Source organism: Cetorhinus maximus, chromosome 3, assembly GCF_964194155.1.
Source record: "Cetorhinus maximus chromosome 3, sCetMax3.hap1.1, whole genome shotgun sequence".
In the NCBI taxonomy this organism is placed as follows: domain Eukaryota; kingdom Metazoa; phylum Chordata; class Chondrichthyes; order Lamniformes; family Cetorhinidae; genus Cetorhinus; species Cetorhinus maximus.
The window spans coordinates 121,593,403-121,611,822 of record NC_135881.1 but is presented as its reverse complement, the minus strand read 5'-3'; the positions used below and the strand labels follow the sequence as shown (position 1 = coordinate 121,611,822).

Genomic DNA, 18,420 nt, shown 5'->3' with positions numbered 1-18,420 from the left:
TGTTTGATACTGGGAACAGGTTGTTTTAATTCTGTGGTTTTCCCGTGTTATTTTAATTAATCATAGAAGTATCTGTATTAGTAACAAGGTGGGGGGGTTTAGCATCTAATGGGACAGGGTTCCGGGTAACATAACTGTATTCGTGATTGTTGAAAGTGGACCTTCTGAGGGCTGTGGGTGATTCAGTAAAGTGACTATGAATTAGCAGAAGAAACTCATCTCACTGGTCATTTTGTTCAAGCCATACACTTGAGAGTCTGGTGTCACGAACTTATGTGGGGAGAGGGTCTTTGAGGGAAAAGGGGAACCCCTACAATGCCACCAGGTTCTCCATAAGTAGGTTTCAAATAGCTGGCCGCAAACAAAGTAAACTCCTGGATTTTGCTGAGAACAGCTTCCAAGAAGACATGCCTGCTGCCTATCAAAGGAACTTGGATTTAATAGCATTGAGGGCAGAGCTCATTTCAACCAAGCTAGGCCCCCCATAATCAGTCTGAAGACTATGGTTTCCAGTCAAATAGTCAACCATTTAGAATAGAGATTGAGGAAAGGTCTATGGTATCAGTGCTTGCTTAAAGAGACAGTTCATGAAATTTTTCAAAGCTCTACTTACTCAGTTAAAAGTTAAATTATTTTGATCTGAATTTATTTACGGTGGCATGGAATTAAATGGAATATACTGCAGAGAAACAGGCCGTTTGGCCCAATCAATCCATGCTGGTATTTATGCTCCACTCGAGCCTCCTCCCATCGTTGTTCATCTAGCTATCAGCATAACTGTTTATTCCCTTCACCCGCGTATGCTTATCTAACTCCCCCTTAATTGCATGTGTACTATTTGCCTCAATTACTCCCTGTGGTCATGAATTCCACATTTCCACCACTCTCTGGTATCATGCAATTTAACAATTTGTTTAAGAGAATAATCCAGCCTCAGCCAATTCTGGTGCAGTTACTATATTTACATGCATTTGAAGACAGATGCTGAGCATCTGAAGCATTTCAGAGAGTGGTGCAAGCGAGTTATCGAGCTTCTTCTTCCAACACAGCACATCCCATTGTTGCTCATCTATTTCATAAAGCCTCCGTCTCTTCAATCACAAATTCCAATTGCTTCCTAAATAATTCCAGGGTTTGCAATATTTGCAACCATTTTTAAAAAAAAAGTTACATATGCATATTTCCAAATTATTTTTAGGGGGAAGATGGTTATGGTGCTGATGACAAGGCTTACAGAAAATGGAAGGCAAACTGTAATGGCGGTTTTCAAACTGGGGCTGCCATTAAAAAACTAGTTCTTCCCCACTCTCCGTGCCAAAATGAACTTTTGGTGCTATGTTTTAGAGTACTCACTAAGTCCAAATAACTTTTAATACAGCTTTTAGAAATTCAGGCGTTAGGGAACATGGTAAAAATTAAAAAAAAAATAAATTACTATCATTACTCACCTCCCTTCTCCGTCCCTGCAGTTAGGGCATGAGCAGGCAACTCTTCTTAGCCTTTTGCCAGGCTGGACATCCTGCTCACTAGCTGTTTGGAGCTGTACTTGGGTGATGCTGTTAGGGCTAACAGTGCCCAGTGCAGCATTGGCAATGCTGCCAACAGCTACTGTAACTGGAGTTACAGTTGCAGGCTGTACTTTCAGATGCCATTTTGTATCTCCGCCATCCTGGTTCTGGTGTTGACCTGTGGAATAGTATTACATGTAAAGCTATTCGTTCTTCATATTTGAATAGCACATAGCAAGAAAGTGGTTAAAGCATCTACCCAATGAAGTTCTAACACTTTCTTAAATTTTTCTACTTGCATGTCCTTTTTGAATTGAAGAACTCCCCATATTCCTAGATCTCTTACATCATTGATTAACTACATTAAATATTTATACAAATTTCAATAATGGAACATAAACATAGGAACATTCAGTCCCTCAAGCCTGCTTTAGAACATGGTTGATTTGTATCTCAACTCTACTTAGCTTTGCTCCAATCCCTCAATATTCTTACCAAACAAAAATCTATGAATCTCAGCATTGACCATTTCAATTCATTCAGCCTTTTGAGGTAACAGGTCCAAATTTTCATCACCCCTTGTGTGAACAAATACTTCCCGATTTCAGTTCTAAGTGGCTTAGATCCAAATGCAAATTTATTCTTGTTCTGGATTCGCTCCCTGGAGAAAAAGAGTTTACCTGCCTCTCCCCTATCGAATCATTCTGAAGACCTGGATTGGATCACCCATACCTTTTAAATTCAAGGGAATGCAAAACAATTTTTTGCAACCTGACCCCATAATTTAACCCCCCAAGCTCCAGCATCATTCTGGTGTATCTGTACCATATCACTTACAAGGCCAACATATCTTTCTTGAGGTGTAGGAGCCAAAACCGAACAATGTTCCACAGATGGGATCCGACCAAGAGTCTGTACAATTGAAGTATTACTCCCCCATTGCTATACTTACACACAATATTTATGCTTACAGACTTTTAAGACAACACCACATACCCATGGATTAAGGTGGTGTGGTCAAGTAGGTTAGACAATGAAATAGCCAAATTCTTCCTTAAAACATTTTTTGGCATGCAGCCAAATGACAATTGGCAAAAAAAATTGTTGGAGCATGCCCGGTTAGACAGACATTTTCCCCCCTCACCCTTCAGCTTGAAAATATTTTACCCTTTGAATGAGGGGGCAATGGGGCATCTGGAACCTTGGTGAATAAAATAACCAACAATGTAATTCCTCAATCAATGAGGCTGAAGGATTCAAAAAGAAACATGAATGATGGAGAAGGAATCAGAGTCAAATCCAGTACAGGAGAAAGAAAGAGGAAAGGAAATATTTGATAGAGAATAAAGAAATGTGGGAAGGCGTCTCCAGAGTTTAAATTGTTTCCTTCTGGACTGGAGAGGTTGATTAGCCTTGCAAGGACCCAAATCTAAAAAAAAAATGACTTGTGCTGTTAGGTACTAGTCATACCTTTCTGCAACAAGTTTAATGGGCAGTTAACGTGCAAATGTAGCAACTTCATGTAACTCACATGGAGATTATTGGCAAACTCTTTTCACAAGGATAGCAAAGTGCAAATTGCCCAACTTGTGGTGATCAGCAATTCACATAGTATCTCTTCCTCACCGCTGGCTGCTGGAAGATTTGCACATTAATAAATGGCGAGCGGCCATTATTTTGGCAGCAAATTCTAATACAATGGAATTTAACATTGCAACAATGGAAACTCAGACTGATATGAACATGTAATAAAACCAGAAAATGCTGGAAAAAAAACTCAGCAGGTCTGGCAGCATCTGTGGAGAGAGAAACAGAGTTAATGTTTCATCAGAGCTGGGAAAAGTTTGAGAAATGTAATAGGTTTTGAGCAAGGGGTGGGTGGGATAAGGACAAAAGGACAGTCTGTGACAGGGTGAAAGACAGCAGAGATTGAATGGCAGAAAAGTTAGTCCTCCAGGACCAAAAGGAATGTGATGGAGCAAGAACAAAAACAAAGTGACAGAAGATATGCCGAAAGCAATGGTGCTGCTAACAAAGTAAAAATAAGAAAAAAAAATTGAAATATGCAAAAACAGAAACAAAATAGTTTAACTCAAATGCTAAGTCATGAAGGCTGTAAAGTCTCTAATCGAAAGATGAGGTGCTGAGTCCAGAAATATAGAATAGAAAAGTTATGGCACAGAAAGAGGCCATTCAGCCCATCATGTCTATGCTGGCCAAAAAAGAAGAAAAAACAAGCTGCCCATTCTAATCCCACCTTCCAGCACCCAGTCCGTAGCTTTGCAGGTTACAGCACTTCAGGTGCAGATCCGAGTACTTTTTAAATGAGTTGAGGGTTTCTACCTCCACCACCAAACAAGACAGCAAACTCCAAACACCCAACACCCTCTGGCTGAAGAAGTTTTTGTCATGTCCCCTCTAATCCTCCTACCTATCACCTTAAATCTGTGCTCCTGGTAATTACCTCTCTGCTGGGGAAACAGGGCACCCGTCTACTCTATCTAGGCCCCTCATAATTTTATACGCCTCAATCAGGTCACCTCCCTCAGCCACCTCAGTTCCAATGAAAACAACCTCAGCCCATCCAATCTTTCTTCATAGCTACAATTATCAAGACCTGGCAACATTCTTGTAAATCTCCTCTGCACTCTGTCCAGAGCAATTGTGTCCTTCCTGTAATGTGGCAACCAGAACTGTACACAAAATTCCAGCTGTGGCCTAACCAGCATTTTATACAGTTTCATCGTTACATCCCTGATTTTGTATTCTATATCTCGTCCAATAAAGGAAAACATTCCAAATGCATTCTTTGCCATCTTATCCACCTGTCCTGCCACCTTCAGGGACCTGCGGATACGCACTCCAAGGTCTCTCACTTCCTCTACCCCTCCCAAAATCCCCCCATTTATTGTGTATTCCCTTGTCTAATTTGCCCTCCCCAAATGCATTACCTCACGCTTCTCTAGATTGAATTCCATCTGCCACTTTTCCGCCCACTCAACCAAACCATTGATATCATTCTGGAGGCAACAGCTATCCTTTTCACAATCAACTATACGGCCAATTTTTGTGTATCAGCATCCTGGGGGATGCCATTGACCACAAATTGAACTGGACTAGCCATATAAATACTATGGCTACAAGAGGTCAGAGGCTTGGAATCATGCGGCGAGTAACTCACCTCCTGACTCCCCAAAGTCTGTCCACCATCTGCAAGAGACAAGTCAGGAGTCTGATGGAATATTCTCTACTTGCCTGGATGAGTGCAGCTGCAATGACACACAAGAAGCTTGACACCATCTAGGACAAAGCAGCCAACACAGAGTGGCAGTAGTGTGTACCATCTACAAAATACACTGCAGGAACTCACCCAGCCTCCTTAGACAACACCTTCCAAACTCTCAACCACCACCATCTATAAAGACAAGGGCAGCAGATACATGGGAACATCACCACCTGCAAGTTCCCCTCCAAGCCACTCACCATCCTGACTTGGAAATACATCACCATTCCTTCATTGTCACTGGGTCAAAATCCTGAAACTCCCTCCTAAACAGCACTGTGGGTGTACCTACACCACATGGACTTTAGCGGTTTCAAGAAGGCAGCTCATCACCACCTTCTCAAGGGCAAATTTGGATAGGCACATCAGATAAAGGGACGACAATGAGAAAGGGGACGGGAAATACAGGACTGAAGGTGTATCTGAATGCACGCAGTATACGAAATAAGGTAAACGAGCTTGTGGCGCAGATTGAAATTGGCAGGTATGATGTGGTGGGCATTACGGAGACATGGCTGCAAGGGGACCAGGACTGGGAGCTAAATATCCAAGGATATACATCCTATCGAAAAGATAGGCAGGTTGGCAGAGGGGGTGGGGTTGCTATGTTAGTAAGAAATGAAATTAAATCGATAGCAAGAAATGATGTAGGGTCAGATGATGTAGAATCTGTGTGGGTAGAGTTGAGGAACCGCAAAGGTAAAAAAAACCATAATGGGAGTTATGTACAGGCCTCCGAACAGTAGTCAGGATGTGGGGCACAAGATACACAAGGAGATAGAAAAGGTGTGTAAGGAAGGCAAGGTTACAGTGATCATGGGGGATTTCAATATGCAGGTAGACTGGGAAAATCAGGTTGGTAGTGGATCCCAAGAAAAGGAATTTGTAGAATGTCTACGAGATGGCTTTTTGGAGCAGCTTGTGGTGGAGCCCACTAGGGAACAGGGAGATCTAGATTTAGTGATGTGTAATGAGGCAGATTTGATAAGGGAGCTTAAGGTGAAGGAACCCTTAGGAGGAAGTGACCATAATATGATAGAATTTACCCTACAATTTGAGAGGAAAAAGCTGGAATCAGATGTAACGGTATTACAGTTGAATAAAGGCAACTACAGAGGCATGAGGGAGGAGCTAGCCAGAGTTGACTGGGAGATGAACCCAGCAGGAAAGACAGTGGAACAGCAATGGCAGGAGTTTCTGGGAGTAATTTGGGAGACACAGCAAAAATTCATCCCTAGGAAGAAGAAGCATACTAAAGGGAGGACGAGGCAACCATGGCTGACAAGGGAAGTCAGGGACAGCATAAAAGCTAAAGAGAAAGCATACAATGCAGCGAAGAGCAGTGGGAAACCAGGGGATTGGGAAGCCTACAAAGACCAACAGAGGACAACTAAAAAAGAAATAAGGAGGGAGAAGATTAAATATGAGGGTAAACTAGCCAGTAATATAAAAGAAGATTGCAAGAGTTTTTTTTAGATATATAAAGGGTAAGAGAGAGGCAAAAGTGGACATTGGGCTGCTGGAAAATGACACTGGAGAAGTGGTAGTGGGGAACAAAGAAATGGCGGAGGAACTGAATAGGAACTTTGCGTCAGTCTTCACAGTGGAAGACACGAGTGACATCCCCAAAGTTCAAGAGAGTCGGGGGGCAGAGTTGAGTATGGTGGCCATTACCAAGGAGAAGGTGCTAGGAAAACTAAAAGGTCTGAAGGTGGATAAATCACCTGGACCAGATGGATTACACGCCAGAGTTCTGAAGGAGATAGCTGAAGAGATAGTGGAGGCGTTAGTGGTGATCTTTCAGGAATCACTGGAGTCAGGGAGGGTCCCAGAGGAGTGGAAAATCGCTAATGTAACTCCCCTGTTTAAGAAGGGAGTGAGGCAAAAGACGGGAAATTACAGGCCGATTAGCCTGACCTCGGTCGTTGGTAAGATTTTAGAGTCCGTTATTAAGGATGAGATTTCAGAATACTTGGAAGTGCATGGTAAAATCGGGCAAAGTCAGCATGGTTTCATCAAGGGGAGGTCATGCCTGACAAATCTGTTAGAATTCTTTGAGGAGGTAACGAGTAGGTTAGACAAAGGAGAGCCAATGGATGTTATCTACTTGGACTTCCAGAAGGCCTTTGACAAGGTGCCGCACAGGAGGCTGCTCAGTAAGATAAGAGCCCATGGTGTTAGAGGCAAGGTACTAGTATGGATAGAAGATTGGCTGTCTGGCAGGAGGCAGAGAGTCGGGATAAGGGGGTCCTTCTCAGGATGGCGGCTGGTGACTAGTGGAGTTCTGCAGGGGTCAGTGTTGGGACCACAACTTTTCACTTTACACATTAATGATCTAGATGAAGGAACTGAGGGCATCCTGGCTAAGTTTGCAGATGATATAAAGATAGGTGGAGGGACAGGTAGTATTGAGGAGGTGGAGAGGCTGCAGAAGGATTTGGACAGGTTAGGAGAATGGGCAAAGAAGTGGCAGATGTTATACAACGTGGGGAAGTGTGAGGTCATGCACTTTGGTAGGAAGAATAGAGGCATAGACTATTTTCTAAATGGGGAGAGAATTCAGAAATCTGGAGTGCAAAGGGACTTGGGAGTCCTTGTCCAGGATTCTCTTAAGGTTAACTTGCAGGTTGACGCGGTAGTTAGGAAGGCAAATGCAACGTTGGCATTTATTTCGAGGGGACTAGAATATAAAAGCAGGGATGTGCTGCTGAGGCTTTATAAGGCTCTGGTCAGACCACATTTAGAATGTTGTGAGCAATTTTGGGCCCCGAATCTCAGGAAGGATGTGCTGGCCCTGGAGAGGGTCCAGAGGAGGTTCACGAGAATGATCCCAGGAATGAAAGGCTTAACATATGAGGAACGTTTGAGGACTCTGGGTCTATATTCGATGGAGTTTAGAAGGATGAGGGGGGATCTGATTGAAACTTACAGAATACCGAAAAGCCTGGATAGAGTGGACGTGGGGGAGATGTTTCCATTAGTAGAAGAGACTAGGACCCGAGGGCACAGCCTCAGAGTAAAGGGAAGACCTTTTAGAACAGAGATGAGGAGAAACTTCTTTAGCCAGAGAGTGGTGAATCTATGGAATTCATTGCCACAGAAGGCTGTGGAGGCCAGGTCATTGAGTATATTTAAGACCGAGATAGATAGGTTCTTGATTGGTAAGGGGATCAAAGGTTACGGGGAGAAGGCGGGAGAATGGGGTTGAGAAACTTATCAGCCATGATTGAATGGCGGAGCAGACTCGATGGGCCGAATGGCCTAATTTCTGCTCCTATATCTTACGGTAATAAATACTGGCCTAGCCAGCAAAGCCCACATCCCATGAATGAATAAAAAAGAAATCTGCAAATTTCCCAATCATGTCACCCACATTTAAGTCCAAATCACCAATAAATACAACAAACAGCAAGGGACCCAACACTGAGCCCGGTGTAACACCACTGGAAACCGTTTTCCATTTGCAATAACACCCATCAATCATTACCCTTTTTGTTCCGTCATTAAGCCAATTTTGGATCCAACTTGCCACATTCCCCTGTATCCCATGGGCTTTTACTTTTCTGACCAGTCTGCCATGTGGGACCTTGTCAAATGCCTTACTAAAATACACGTAGACAACATCTACTGGCACTACCCTCATCAATCTTTTGTTACTTCAAAAAAATTTGACTAAATTAGCAAGATATGACCTTCCTCTAACAAAACCATGCTGACTATCCCTGATTAATCGGTGCCTTTCTAAATGACAGTTTATCCTGTCTCTCAGAATTGATTCTAATAATTTGCCCACCACTGAAGTCAGACTGACCAGCCTATAATTATTTGGTCTATCCCTCGCACCCTTTTTAAATAATGGTACAATGATCACAGACTTCCAATCCTCTGGTACCTCTCCTGTATCTAGTGGGCGATTGGAAAGCGGTCGTCAGAGCATCCGCTATTTCCTTCCTGGCTTCCTCTAACAGCCAGGGATACAATCCATCTGGCCCTGGTGATTTATCCACCTTCAAGAATGTCAGTCCCTCCAGTACATCCTCTCTCGCTCTGATTACTGTACCTAATATTTTACACTCCTCTTAAACTAGAAAATTTGCATTATCCCTCTCCTTAGTGAAAACAGAGACAAAGTACTCCTTGAGAGCCCTACCCACATCTTCAGCATCAACCCACAGGTTACCATAAGATAAAAGCAAAATACTGCGGATGCTGGAAATCTAGAACAAAAACAAAAATACCTGGAAAAACTCAGCAGGTCTGACAGCATCCGCGGAGAGGGATACAGTTGATGTTTCGAGTCCGTATGACCCTTCATCAGAACTAAGAAATATAGAAATGAGGTGAAATATAAGCTTGTAGAGGGGGGGTGAGACAGGTAGAGCTCGATAGGGGGCCAGTGATAGGTGGAGGCCTATCTCGTGGAGGCAGTCTCTTCTTGGCCTCCACCTATCACTGGCCCCCTATCGAGTTCTACCTGTCCCACCCCCCTCTACAAGCTTATATTTCACCTCATTTCTATATTTCTTAGTTCTGATGAAGAGTCATATGGACTCGAAACATCAACTGTATCCCTCTCTGCAGATGCTGTCAGACCTGAGTTTTTCCAGGTATTTTTGTTCCACATGTTACCATGTTCATCTCTGATAGGGCCTACCTTTTCCTTAGTTATTCTTTTGCTCTTAATGTACTGGTAAAACATCCTTGGGTTTTCTTTGATTTTACCTGCCAATATTTTTTCATATTCTCTCTTTGCTTTCCTACTTACCTATTTTACTTCACCCCTGTACTTTCTATATTCCTGTAGGCTTTCTACAGTATTAAGTTATTGTGACTATCACAGGCTTTCCTCTTAAGCTTCTAGTTAACCAGGGGGCTCTAGATTTGGCAATATTGCCCTTTATCTTTGTGGAGACTGTGCCTGTAGAATCTCGCTTTTGAATGCCTCCCGTTGGTCTGTCACTAATTTCCCTTTAAGTAACTGTAACCAGTCAACTTTTGCCAGATCACCACTAGGGGGACACTGTCCTAAAAGGGTGACCCCTAATTTTAAAATAGAGATGAGGAGAATTATTTTTTCTCAGAGGGTAGTGTGACTTGGAACTCTCTGCCTCAGAAGGCGGTGGAGACGGGGTCACTGAATATTTTTAAGGCGGAGGTAGATTGACTCCCTTGTCTACAAGAATCTAGGGTTATGGGGTAGATGGTAATGTGGAATTCAAAACACAAACTTGATCAGCCATGATCTTATTGAATGGCGGAGCAGGCTCAAGGGGCCAAATGGTCTACTCCTGCTCCTATTTTGTATGTTCCTCAAGCTTAAATTGAGCTTCATTAGAACAGTGCAAAAAATAGGCAGAGGACAGAGATGTCATGAGAGTAACATGGGGAATTAAAGTGACAGGCCCCTGGAAGCTTGAGGTCATGCTTGCAACTGAACAGAGGTGTTCCGCAAAGCACTCACCAAATCGGCATTTGGTCTCCCCAATGTAGAGGAGACCACATTGTAAGCAGCAAATATAGTAGATTAAATTGAAGAAATTAATGAAAGCTGCCGTAGTCCCAGAGGACCATAGGCTTATCTTTCATTAGAGATAATGAGGGTCACTACACCTCAGGCGAGGGGCAAGGTTGAGAAGGTGGGGCCTTCATGGATGAATTCAGCCAGTTTGGGAATTGAACGCACGCTGTTGGCATCACTCTGTATCACAAACCAGCAATCAGCCAACTGAGCTAATCAACCTCCAAAAGAAGTACAAGTAAATCTCTACTTCACCTGGAAGGAGTGTTTGGGGCCTTGGCTGGTGAGGAGAGAGCAGGTAAAAAGGTAGGTGTTACATCTCGTGCATTTGCATAGACAGATGCCACGAGAAAGAACGGGGTGTTTGAGGAGTGCACCAGGGTATCATGGAGGGAACGGCAAGAGATGAAAGACCTGCCCTTTTACCTAATCTGCCCTCAATGTCCAAGGATCCAAACACTCCTTCCAGGTGAAACAGCCATTTACTTGTACTTCTTATAACTTACATACACACATACGTACATGCAAATGAACTAGGAGCAGGAGTAGGCCACTCAGCCCTTCATGCCTGCTCCGCCATTCTGATATGATTGTAACTTCCCACCCAGATAACCTTTCAGCCCTTTGTTAATCAAGAATCTATCTAGCTCTGCTTTAAAAATATTCAAAGACCCTGCTTCCACTGCCTTTTGAAGAAGAGTTCCAAAGACTCACGACCCTCAGAGAAAAAATTCTCATCTCTATCTTAAATGAGCGACCCCTTATTTTTAAATCCTGACCCCTAGCTCTAGATTCTCCCACAAAAGGAAACATCCTCTCCACATCCACTCTGTCAAGGCCCCTCAGGGTCTTAAAGGTTTTGATCAAGTCACCTCTTACTCTTCTAAATTCCAGTGGATACAAGCCTAACCTGTCCAGCCTCTCCTCATAAGACAACCTGACCATTCCTGGTATTACCCTAGTAAACATTCCTTGAACTGCTTCAATGTATTTACATCTTTCCTTAAACAAGGAGACCAATACTGTATACAATACTCCAGATGTGGTCTCACCAGTGCCCTGTACAACTGAAGCTCAATCTCCCTACTTTTGTATTCAATTCCCCTCACAATAAACAATAACATATTAGCTTTCCTAATTATTTGTTGTACCTGAATATTAACCTTTTGTGATTTATGCACTATGACATCCAGATCCCTCAGCATCTCAGAGCTCTGCAATCTCACCATTTAGATAATACGCTTCTTTTTTATTCTCCCTGCCAAAATAGACAATTTCACATTTGCCCACATTATACTCCATTTGCCAGGTCTTTTCCCCACTCACTTAACCTATGTCACTTTGTAACCTTCTTACGTCCTCTTTACAACTTCCTTTCCTACCTATCTTTGTGTCATCAACAAATTTAGCAATAACCATCTGTCCCTTCATCCAAGTTATTTACATAAATTGTAAAAAGTTGAGGCCCCAGCACTGATTCCTGTGCACACCACACGTTACACCCCACCAACCAGAAAAAGACCCATTTATGCATACCCTCTGTTTCCTGCTTCTTTCCATGCCAATATATTACCCCCCTGCACCATGAGCTTTTATTTTCTGCAATAACCTTGCCAGAGCATTCTGGAAATCTATGTACTGTAAATCCACTGGTTCCCCTTTATCCACAGCACATGTGGCTCCTTCAAAGAACCCCAATAAATTGGTTAAACACGATTTCCCTTTCACAAAACCATGTTGACTCTGTCTGATTGTCTTAAACTTTTCTAAGTGCCCTGCTATAACATCTTTAATAATAGCTTCTAATATGTTCCCTATGACAGATGTTAGGCTAACTGGCCTGTAGTTTCTTGCTTTCTGTCTCCCTCTCTTTTTGAATAAAGGAGTTACATTTGCTATTTTCCAATCTTATGAACCCTTCCCAGAATCTAGGGAATTTTGGAAAATTAAAACCAACGCATCAACTATCTCACTAGCCACTTCTTTCAAGACCCTAGGATGAAGTCAGTCTACTATATTTGCTGCTCACAATGTGGTCTCCTCCACACTGGGGAGACCAAACGCAGATTGAGCAAGCACTTTGCGGAGCACCTTTGCTCAGTCTGCAAGCATGATCCAAGCTGCCGGTGGCCTGGCATTTTAATTCTCCACCTAGCTCTCACGCGGACATTTCTGTTCTCTGCCTGATGCAATGTTCCAGTGAAGCACAACGTAAGCTGGAGGAACAGTACCTCATCTCCCGATTAGGCACTTTACAGCCTCCAGGACTCAACATTGAGTTCAACAATTTCAGACCATGACCTCTATCCCCATTTTGTTTCCTTTGCTTGTTTCATTTTAAAAAAAATTTATTTTCACACAGCAGCACATCTTCTCTAGGGAACATCTTTTGTTTATTTGTCTCTTCTCTTGCCCCATCATCATTCTCCTTGGTCCTGGGAGTCTGTCATTTAATCTCTCCTGCATTTCGCCCTACCACAGGTTCTCCTACTGTCCTTGTCCCACCTACCCCTTGCTCAAAACCTATTATGTTTCTAACTTTCTCAGCTCTGATGGAAGATCCATGACCTGAAACGTCAACTCTTGTTTCTCTCTCCACACATGCTGCCAGACTGGAGTATTTCCAGCATTTTCTGTTTTTATTTCAGATTTCCAGCATCTGCAGTATTCTGCTTTTCGATTGATAAACATGTACCTTGTCTGAACATACAAAAAGACAGTCAGGGAAAAGCTGACTGGTCCAGCAAGTCTGTCCCAGCTGATCATAATTGTAAGCAACCCAGGATGAGAGAGTTCAGTTGTGTGAAAAGGCTACAAAAGCTTTGATCAACATCCTCTGCTCTGAGGAGTTCAAAGGGAAATTTAATAGGCAGTGTTCAAAATTATGAAAGGTTTTGGTAAAATAGATACTTGAAAAAAAACGGAAAAAAAAAATCAGGCCTATGGGGAAAGAACAGGGATTGGAACTAATTGGAAAACTCTTTCAAGGATTTGGCACAAGCCTTATGGGCTAAATGGCTTCCTCCTAATATAAAAATATAGAAAGTTTTATGGCACAGGAAGCGGCCATTCAGCCCATCATTTGCAAGCCAGCTGGAAAAGAGCTCTCCAGCATAATCCTTCCTTCCAGTTCTTTGGTCCGTAGCCAGGTCAGTTACAGCATCTCAGGTGCATATCCATGTGTTTTTCTAAATGCCACAAGGGTTTCTGCCTCTACCACCCTTTCAGGCAGTGAGTTCTGGACCCCACAACCCTCTGGGGGAATAAATTACTCAACTTCTCTCTTATCCTTCTGTCAAATGCTTTGGATCTATGCTCCCTGGATATTGTCCTCTCTGCTAACAGAAATAGGTCCTTCCTAACCACTATATTTAGCCCCCTTATAATTTTATATACCTCGATTCCTCCCAGCCTATCTAGCCTCTCCTTAATTAACCCACATTTGTCCAAGTGACTGTCAATTTTGTCCTGAACTGTTTTAGAAATTTCCTACCAGTGAAGTTAAACTGACTGACCTGTATTTGCTGGGCTTATCTTCACACCCATTTTTGAACAAGGGCATAATGTTTGCAATATTACAGTCCTCTGGCACCAGCCCCAAGTCTCAGGAAGACTGGAAAATTATGGCTAGTGCCTCAGCAATTTACAGTCTCAATTCCCTTAGTATCCTTGGATGCACCTCATCCGGTCCAGGTTTTTCATCAGCTTTGAGTACGTACAGACAGCCTATCCAATACCACCTCATCAATTTTAAACCTTTCTAGTGTCTGAATTGCCTCCTCTTTCACCATAGCATCTTATTCCTTGGTAAAGGCAGATGCAAAGTGGTCATTTAATACCTCAGCCATGCCCCCTGCTTCCATGTGCAAATCCCCTTTTAGGTCCCTAATCAGCCCTACTCCTCCATTTTACTACAGTATTTACTTGCAGATAGAAGACTTTGGGATTCCCTTGAACACTCCTGCTTCTCAACTACTTCTGCCACATCCTTCTCTTCAGTGAAAACAGAAACAAAGTATTCATTAAGAACCACGTTTCCACACAAGTTACCTTTTGGGTCTCTAACTGGCTCTACCCTTTCCTTCACTATCCTCTTGCTGTTTATGTTTTTGTAAAGCAAGTTTGACTTTTCCTCGCATTTACTTCCCCATATTTTTCATGCCCTCTTTGCTTTCCTAATTTCTTTTGGTATACAGAGCACAATTTCAACATTTGCAGATGACACAAAACTTCAAAGTATTGTGAATTGTGGGAAGCCTGGTGATAGACTTCAAGAGGATATAGGCAGGCTGGTGGAATGGGCAGACAAGTGGCAGATAAAATTCAACGCACAGAAGTGTGAAGAAGTGATGAGTTTTGCTAAGAACAATAAGGAGGCAATGCAAACTAAAGGGCATAATTCTCAAGGGGGTGCAGGAGCAGAACAATCTGGGAGTACATGTGCATAAACTGATGAAGGTGGCAGGGCAGGGTGTGAAAGTGGTTAAAAAAAAGACATGGGATCCTGGGGCTTTATAATTAGTAGCAGAGAATACAGAAGCAAGGAAATTACGATGGGGCCTTAAAAAAAAAACTGGGTCCACCTCAACTGGAACATTGTGTCTTTAGAGAGGATGCAGAAAAGGTTCACAAGAATCATTTCAGGAATGAGGAGCTTCAGCTATGTGGACAGATTGGAGAAGCTTGGATGTTGTTCTTACAGAAGAGTAGATTAAGAGGAGATTTGATAGGAAATCAAAATCATGAGCCTAGACAAAAGAGAAAGGGAGAAACGGTTCCCATCAGTGGAAGGGTTGGAGACCAAGGGTCACTTATTAAGGTGACTGGCAAAAGAACCAATGCCAACATTAGAAGAAACTTATTATATGCAGTATGTGGAATGCACATCCTGAGAGTGTGGTGGAGACTGTTTCCACTGTAGCTTTCAAAAGGGAAGGGGATATACACCTGAGCAGGAGTAATTTACAGTGTTATGGGGACGGGGCAGGGGGAGTAGGGCTAGTTGCGCTGCTCTTGCAGAGAGCTGGCACAAGTGCAAAGAGCTGACTGGCCTCCTCCTGCGCTCTGGCCATTCTATGGTTCCTTTGCTAATTTCACCTCCGTGCTCTCTCGGCTTTCTGCAGTATTGAGCTGCAGGCATCTGACATCAGCTCTCTTTTTTGCCTTATCCTGCTTTTAATGCCTTTTGACATCCAGGTTTGGGAGGCCCACCCTTTTTCCTTGTGGGAATATATGCGGTGCTGCATAATTCTATGACTCCCAGTGTCACCTCTCAGTTAGTCATATGATCTTTTGGGAGAGAGAAGAATGAATTTCAAAAAACTCTGGGCTAATTGAGGGAAAGAGAAAATGTAGACAATTACTCTGACCTCTGAAGGCAATCACAACAAATTCCAGGAGATCACTGATCACAAAACATGCTTCATCAAATCAAGCTTGCACACATTGTGCCTTTGACTATGGAGTGCAATCAATGTATGTTACTAACTAAAAAGTCAGCTATAAAACAGGAATATGCCTTAGAAACCAATGATACCTGCACAATAAAATTATTATATTTCTGCAGAAACATATTTCTGCACAAACATCAAGAAGTTGAACAAATCCAAACTTTAAACAAAAAAGCATATCCACTAAATAAATTAAACTTTCAATGAGTGTCAGCCATGGTTCAATAAGTAGCACTCTCACCTCTAAGTCAGAAGGTTACGTGTTCGAGTCCCATTCCAGGACTTGAGCACAATGGTCGAGGCTGACACTCCAGTATAGTGCAGAGGGAGTGCTGCGCTGCCAAAAGGTGTCATCTTCTGTTTATGATTTTAAACCAAGGCCCCATCTGCCCTCTCAAACGGATACAAAAGATCCCATGGCACTATCCCGAAAGAAGAACAGTGGAGTGATCCCTGGTGTCTTGGCCAATATTTATCCCTCAGTTAACATCACCAAATCAGATTGTCTGGTCATCATCACATTGCTGTTTGTGGGAGTTTGCAATGTGCAAATTAACTATCACATTTCCTACATTATAACAGTGACTACATTTCAAAAAGTACTTCATTGGCTATAAAGCACTTTGGGACATCCAGTGGATGCGAAAGGTGCTATAAACTCAAGTCTTCCTTTCTTGCTCTTTTTTGCTTGCAATTACAGTAACAATTATTTCATTTGAAGGCATTCACAGAAATGATTCAGTCCTTTTAAACCTCTTCCTAAATACAGTCTCTGATACAAGTTGTAGCATCACACAGTTCAACAAAAGCAAGATCATCATAATGGGTGTGACAATTCAACTTGCCCATGGATAATTCTATGTGCTATGATCAAACCAAATTCAAAGTATCATCAGTACCAATCAAACTGCACCTGAATAATTTCCTTACTTTAGATGCTAGCGAAACAATTCATAAAATCATAAAATTCACCCGCATGGAAAATTACAAGCTTTCATCAAAATATCCAAAATTAATCTTCAAGGCTGTAAATGCACCCAAGTAGAATCTCCATTCCAATGGTGGAGAAATTCACGCAGGAATACTTATTTTAATAAGTAATAAAAATATTAATAATATTTTATAATAAATAATAAAAAGTATCTCAGGAAGGATGTGCTGGCCCTGGAGAGGGTCCAGAGGAGGTTCACGAGAATGATCCCAGGAATGAAAGGCTTAACATATGAGGAACGTTTGCGGACTCTGGGTCTATACTCGATGGAGTTTAGAAGGATGAGGGGGAATCTGATTGAAACTTACAGAATACTGAAAGGCCTGGATGGAGTGGACGTGGGGAAGACGTTTCCATTAGTAGGAGAGACTAGGACCCGAGAGCACAGCCTCAGAGTAAAGGGAAGACGTTTTAGAACAGAGATGAGGAGAAACTTCTTTAGCCAGAGAGTGGTGAATCTATTGAATTCATTGCCACAGAAGGCTGTGGAGGCCAGGTCATTGAGTGTATTTAAGACTGAGATAGATAGGTTCTTGATTGGTAAGGGGATCAAAGGTTACGGGGAGAAGGCGGGAGAATGGGGTTGAGAAACTTATCAGCCATGATTGAATGGCGGAGCAGACTCGATGGGCCGAATGGCCTAATTTCTGCTCCTACGTCTTATGGTCTAATACAAATTTTAAAAATATAGAGCAAGCAGTCTATTTGCTCCAAGGGGTTGGGAGAGAGCAGAAAGGGAGGGAGAGGAAAAGAAGGGTCTAATAGTTTAGTCATTCTAACATCAGTGGTAGGGAAACTATTGGAAAAAATTCTGAGGGACAGGATTAATCGCCACTTGGAGAGGCAGGGATTAATCAGGGATAGTCAGCATGGCTTTGTCAGGGGAAGATCATGTCTAACAAAGTTGATTGAATTTTGAGGAGGTGGCTAGCTGTGTAGATGAGGGTAGTACAGTTGATGTAGCCTACATGAAGCTCAGTAAGGCTTTTGACAAGGTCCCGCATGGGAGAATGGTCAAGAAGGTAAGAGCCCATGGGATCCAGGGCAATTTGGCAAATTGGATCCAAAATTGGCTTAGCGGCAGGAGGCAGAGGGTGATGGTCGAAGGCTGCTTTTGCGATTGGAAGTCTGTAACAAGTGGTATACCGCAGGGATCAGTGCTGGGACACTGGCTGTTTGTTTTGTACATTAATGATTTAGATGTGAATATAGGAGGTATGATCACTAAGTTCGCAGATGACACGAAAATTGGTGGTGTCGTAAATATAAAGGAGGAAAGCCTTAGATTACAGGGTGATATAGATGGGCTGGTAAGATGGGCAGAGCAGTGGCAAATGGAATTTAATCCTGAGACGTGTGAGGTGGTGCATTTTGGAAGGGCAAGGGAATACACAATGAATGTTAGGACCCTAGGAAGTACAGAGGATCAGAGGGACCTTGGTGTACATGTCCAGAGATCCCTGAAGGCAGCAGCACAGGTAGTGGTTAAGGAGACAAATGGGATACTTGCCTTTAGTAGCTGAGCCACAGAACATAAGAGCAGGGAGGTTATATTGGAGCTGTATAAAACGCTAGTTAGGTCATAGCTGGAGTACTGCGTGCAGTTCTAGTCGCCACACTATAGGAAGGATGTGATTGCACTGGAGAGGGTGCCCAAGAGATTCACAAAG

General features: G+C 42.7%; 1 protein-coding gene across 1 annotated transcript in view; it reads right to left on the bottom strand.

The window, feature by feature from the left end:
- sp4 (sp4 transcription factor) overlaps nt 1–18,420 on the bottom strand; it is a 90,725-nt gene that overhangs the window by 20,539 nt on the left and 51,766 nt on the right. The window contains exon 4 of the mRNA XM_078538865.1: nt 1,449–1,686. Within this exon, the coding sequence (XP_078394991.1) occupies nt 1,449–1,686 (238 nt within the window). The remainder of the gene's footprint in view (nt 1–1,448; nt 1,687–18,420) is intronic.